The sequence below is a fragment of the Tinamus guttatus genome, unplaced genomic scaffold (genome assembly GCF_059628265.1).
Source record: "Tinamus guttatus ecotype Peru unplaced genomic scaffold, ASM5962826v1 Tinamus_guttatus_pri_ptg000433l, whole genome shotgun sequence".
Classification (NCBI taxonomy): Eukaryota; Metazoa; Chordata; class Aves; order Tinamiformes; family Tinamidae; genus Tinamus; species Tinamus guttatus.
The window spans coordinates 140,073-145,772 of NW_028288967.1; the positions used below are offsets into that span (position 1 = coordinate 140,073).

The following is a 5,700-nucleotide window of genomic DNA, read 5'->3' on the forward strand; positions in this document are numbered from 1 at the left end:
TCACGGACTTTTTTGAAACAGATGTTGTTTTAAATGCATTTCCGAAATGTTGGCGCTCCTTTTATGCTGCGCACCGCGACGCTGCGCAATGAGGCATAGTTATAAATAAAAGAAAATGAAACATCCACCTAACAAAGCAGACTCCAACCAAGAGCAACAGTCCCCAAAGGGAAGATTTACCCAAGGTCTTTCAGGATAATCACACAGGGGCACCACAAGAAAGACAATAAATCCAGGGAGACAAATGAAGGGCAAAGAATATCACCCCTTACAACACCAGCGATCTTCCCCCCAGCAGTTTCAGCCTCATTTTCTCCTCCAGCAGGAAAAGAAACCATTTTAATGTGCTCAAGACTGCTGAAAACCGTGAGCTTGGTGGACTTCAAACATTATTTTTCTTGCCCGAGGGCTCAATCCCTCTTTCCCTGGACGATGTCTCCTGGTTAACAAGGGCATATCCACATCCAGCTATTCCAGCAGCCTTTGATATTTAATAGGGCAGGTTCCAGTGGCGACCAGGACGCCTGCACTCTCGGCAGTCATTAGCTGCTTTACATTATAAAATTACAGTCCCATTGCAAGCGCTGGGTTAATTCACTTACGGGAGAGAGACGTGGCCTTTCTAGCTGCAGCTCTGCTTCCCATGGGCAGTTCCCCCTTTTTGTTCTCTGCTTAGCAAATTCTTCTCCCGTTATTTCCCTGCCCTGGGAATTGCTAATTGGTACCTGAATACTGCTGCAGGTTGGCACAAAGATTATTATCTATTCAGCCGAAGGATGCGTTGCCTAAAGGCAAGCTAAAGAACCACGAGGGATGAATATTAACTGGTGATAATAACCACATTGAAAGCGCTGCACTTATAGGACATGCAGAATTTCACAAGGAGGCTTTTCACTGTGCAGAGAGAGGTCTTGAAGATCGCTAAATGTCTCTAATATCTCTATTTATCATGGGAACAAATTTCCTGCCAAGCACAGACAGTCCTACAAGTAAATAGGCAGATTCAGGACTGTAAGATGCTGAAAATCCATCATCCGGCAGTGGAAAACAGCCACGGATTTGGGGGAGATGGAGAGGGAAGGTGTTTGATCCAAAAATCCCAGCTAAGGTGAAAATGCCTCTAGTTGTGCACTATCACTGGCATATAACCCTTCAGCATCAACGTCCTAAGACAAAAAGGGAAAATCCAGGAGGCAGTGGGGTTTTAAGCAAGCACATTTTAGCAGCCAAATAATTGATATTGAGATGGCATTTCTGAAAAGCGGCAGGCTATTTGGGGGGCCTGAGTTTTTGCACCAAATAGAAAACATCTTAGCAATGTTTGCAGAAAAACAGGCATTTAAAAGTGTCATATCCTTAAATTAAATACCATTAAGCATATTCAACATCTTTACTTGCCTGTCTGCCCCTACATCTGCAATTCTGGCCTGCAATTTAAAGCTATTAAGCGACAACGCACGAAAGGCTCATGCAATGGCAGCAAACGCATCCACCGCTACATCCGTGCCAGCTTTCAGCAATTCAAGGCAATTTATTTGTTTCAGAAAGTGCCATTTTCTCCCTTTCCCTTCCCTCTGTCCTTCTGAAATGTGAAACCAGGGTGGAAAGCAGAATTTTTTGGAATAGGATTTCCTTCGGAGATATCCTAAAGGTGAGGGGAGCCTTTCTCCTTCCTTACAGACTGTGCATTGCAATGACTTAAAAAAGGGCCATAATTCATTGCAATGACTTAAAAAAGGGCCATAATATCACTTCAATCACCTCACCTGGGCTAACCCTACTGTTGTGGCCATAGCTCTGAGTTAAATCACAACTTTGCGGCCCATCTCTGCTGATTTCTCTGCCCTGAACCACGATTTTGATAAGAACAGCCAAGAGGAGAAATGGGCACATAAGGAGAGTGGGCAAGACTGGCCCCAAATGATGGCAGAAAATAAGAAGAAAAGTCTCTTCTGTGTTTCCATGATATTCAAGTGTGGCCAATGGTGGAGGATGCAAGAAAAATAACGTAGCCCTTTTTGTAGTTGGCAATCTCTAATGCCCAGCCAGTTGCAGCATCTAAATGACACCAGACAAGGATTAACTATGCTGTTCCCAAGGAAAGGCCTGATCTTGTCTCATGGGCAATGGGATGCTGGACTGTCTCATGGGATCCAACGGGATGCCGTGGGAATTAACCCGAGGGAGCCTTGGATGAGCTGGACCTGCCACAAGGCTGGGAAGAAACAGCCAGGACAGCAGAGGACGAGGGCATCCAGTGTCTCAACAGCTCCATGAAACCTCTATTAAAAAAGCGCTAAGAGCAGGACTAAGTTTACCCATATGGTGACAGACCACCCGTACCCACCGTTGGGAAGGGGAAGGGTTGGGGTTACCCACATGGTGCCACAATTTGGGTGTCTGCAGGCCTCATCGGAGCTTCCCATGGACCATACCCTGGGATGTCCTTGGAAGTTTGCTGCTTCTCACCAGGACCTCCAGCAAATTTTAGCTCGTAGCTGAAGAGGGAATGAGCTTTGCTCTTGCCATCTTCTATTTTCTCCTGTTTTTTCTTCCCAGCCCCCAGGCTCCAATAGCTAAAATACCAAAAATAGTGATGTTCTTCTCTCCTTTCAGTGTGTGAAAGGCTGCTTGGATAATTGTTGGATGGGGCTGAGCACATTAAACAACTGGGCACAGTGGAATACACTGGCAAAACTCACTGTCCCAGCAACCTCGCTGGATGTTTTATTCCCTGCATTTATGGCAGCAGAGGATATTGATGGGTCGGGAGGGATTACAGCTCCTGTCTTATCCATAGGAGAGGACGAGGAGAAAGCTCGATGGGCTGGAGACCCCAGGGGAAGGCAAAGACCTAAGGGAATTTCTGCAGAGCTTCACCCGGGTGAGACGAGGCTCTTGGCACATCAGGAGCCACCGCAGCAGCCGGGCGATCGCTGCAGGACCGGGTCCGGCTTTGACACCTCCGCAAGCCCGGCACATTCGGGAAGGTGTATCCTGATTTATGCCCCTCCGGAGCTACCTCGGGGGGATAAATCATACCTTTAAACCCTGGTTTTAAACCTTTCACTATCCTGCCCCGCAGCAGACCCCGCTAAATGAGATCAGTGGCTTTGGGGCTCTGCAGCATCCCGCTAAGCGCAGCGGCGGTTTGGGAAGGAAGGCAGCGGGGCCGGCCGGGGAAGCGGCCACCTCGTCCGAACGCTGCCCTTGACAGCGTCTGGGCTTCGTTAAATCAAATCATTTGCATGTGGAGCATAAGGAGGGGCTGCCGTGTGTTTCCCCCGGAGAAACTCCGGGAGCAGCCGGGGAGGTTTGCGGAGATGCAGGAGGGCCGTGCGCCTTGGTGGCGATACATACCCTGGCTCAGTGAGATGCTGACATGGACCAAGCCCCTTCCATCCTCCAGACGGAGAAGGCATAGCTGAGCCTCTCGTGCGCCAGGTAGTTGCAGCTGGTGATCTTGTGGTCCAGCTCGTCGCTCTGCAGCACCTGGTACAAGAAGTCTATGTAGCGAGCAGCCAACTTGAGCGTTTGGATCTTGCTCAGCTTGTCGGAGGGCAGCGTCGGGATGATCTTGCGCAGTTCTGCGAAGGCGTCGTTGAGTGACTGCGTCCGCTGCCTCTCCCGCACGTTGGCGATCACCCGCTGCGTGTGCACGTCCTCGAAGGACTGCGGGACGGGGCTCCGCTTGCTCCGCTTGCCCTGAGGGGATGGGGCGCTGGAGTCCTCCATGGATTTGCCCACCTGGCCGCGCTTGCGGAGGCATTTCTTGTGCAGCCGCTCGCCCTCCTCCTCGCTGGTGACCAGGCTGCCTTCGGGGGAATCCGGGCACATGTTTTCTTCTTTCATCTTCTCAGCAGCAACCACCTGCACCCCAGGAGGCTCTTCCACCTTGCAGAAGAAGAGTTCTTGGGTCTCAGGAGATACAAGGGCTGCGGCACATCCGCAAGGTGGGATGAAGAGCGGACGGCGCCCACTGGGGAAATGCAGCCCGGATCGTCCACCGTTCAGCCTTTCCAAACTTCTCCAGCCCCGCGGAGTCCTCCCAAGCTCCAAGGAGCTCAGTTGGATTTTCCTTTGGGCTTCGGAGAGGAGGGCGTTTGAATAACTTTGGGGAACGGCTCTTGCTGATAGGGTGAGGAGGGCTGGGGGCGGACCAGGCGCAGACCAATGCAGCAGTGCAAGGTAACGCAAACATCAGTGGAGCTTATGGGTTCCAGATTTCCTCCCTCCCTCCTCCACCAACTTCCCCAAGCCCTCCGGCACAGATGCTCCTGCCTGCTGCCCGGACGTCAGGGGACATTGCCTATGCTAATGCGAGCACCAGCCATGGCCTTCATGGCCACTTTTTTTTTAATTATTTTTTTTAAGCCCAGTTGACCCTGCCCAGAAATATTTGTTTGTCCAGTTTGGAGGAGAAGCCCTTTATACGTGACAGATTCAAGAAATATGGAGGAATGGATGTTTCAGGGAGCAACAGAGGGCATTCTCTGAATCCAAAGGAAGAGATAAAGCAGTGATACGCACTGATGCACAAAGGGATGAGTTGGTCATCACCTTAGAAAATCAGGGACTAACTGACTGAGGAACCAAAGCAAAATTCAGACTGGGGTTTGAGCAGAATTTAGATCCTGACTTTTAGGGAGTGATTCACAATGGCCACAAAAGAGGTCTACCAAATAGCAAAGACCTGGAGCCGGTCAGTGTTTGGGATCTCAGCTCCTTAGACACTTGGTCTGAGCGTCCCCAGGAGCACTGGGACCTGCCAACAGCCACTGATATCCTAATGTGGATGTTCCAGGGGCACCTTATACCTCTTGCTGCAATGCCAAGGTCTTGCCTGCTCCTACCAGCACCAGGCATAGTAGTGGTGACTGCTTCTGTTGGCATTCACGGAGGAAGGAGGAGAGGACAATGTGAAAAATGTTAAGTCTAATGGTTAAAGCACACAGCCAGGAAGAGAATTTGAATTCTGCAGTCCCTGGGGGATCACAGAGACACTGGTGAGGTCACGGATTGAGTTGAGGCCACCATGGAGAAAGAAAAGCAACATCTATAGGACCCATGAGGCAAGGCAAAACTTGTGGGAATTTGTAACTTGCTGAGTTCACCCCCATGTTTTTTCAGGGCCTGTTTCATAAATCCCTTCCAGAAGGCACTAGGCTCCCTCTTAGAAGTGGTTTGGCTTCTTTGCCCGTTGCTGTTCTCCAGCTATTGCATATACAGGTTGAGACCCTGCTCCTGGTGAGATCTCACACAGTTCAGCCCTCTCCATTTTGAGATTACTGCCTTCAAATGAAACCTCTTTATCTTCCCTGCTACATCACATAAGAGTAGACGTCGTTCTCACAGCTGGGGGTTCTCTCAACTAAATAAACCAAGTTCATGAATTTTCCCTTGCACATGGTCCCAACTGAATCCATGTAGTGCAGCATCGACTAGCATCACTCCCAGATTTCCACAGGAAATCCAGCGCTCCGAGCAGTCCCTCCTGAGATAGACCCAACTCAATCTACTTTCTCCCTCCAGAAAGCCCAGGAGGAGGAGAACCACATTCCCCTTAGCCAAGGTGGGAGGATCGACTTCAAATTACAAGGACATAAGGCATTCTGCACAGGGCCTTGCTTATATGACATGGAGGAGAGATTGGGTTAGTCCGTGCTCGTGAACATCTAACTATTCCCACGACTGGCAACA

The 5,700-nt window shown here is 50.0% G+C and overlaps 1 protein-coding gene across 1 annotated transcript; it reads right to left on the minus strand.

Annotated features, from left to right (window-relative positions):
* Positions 1–3,366: 3,366 nt before the first annotated feature.
* Positions 3,367–3,855, minus strand: LOC104574248 (twist-related protein 2). The gene has a single exon (XM_010221499.2). It carries the CDS (start codon positions 3,850–3,852, stop codon positions 3,367–3,369), a length of 486 nt encoding a protein of 161 aa, XP_010219801.1. The 5' UTR covers positions 3,853–3,855.
* Positions 3,856–5,700: the final 1,845 nt, after the last annotated feature.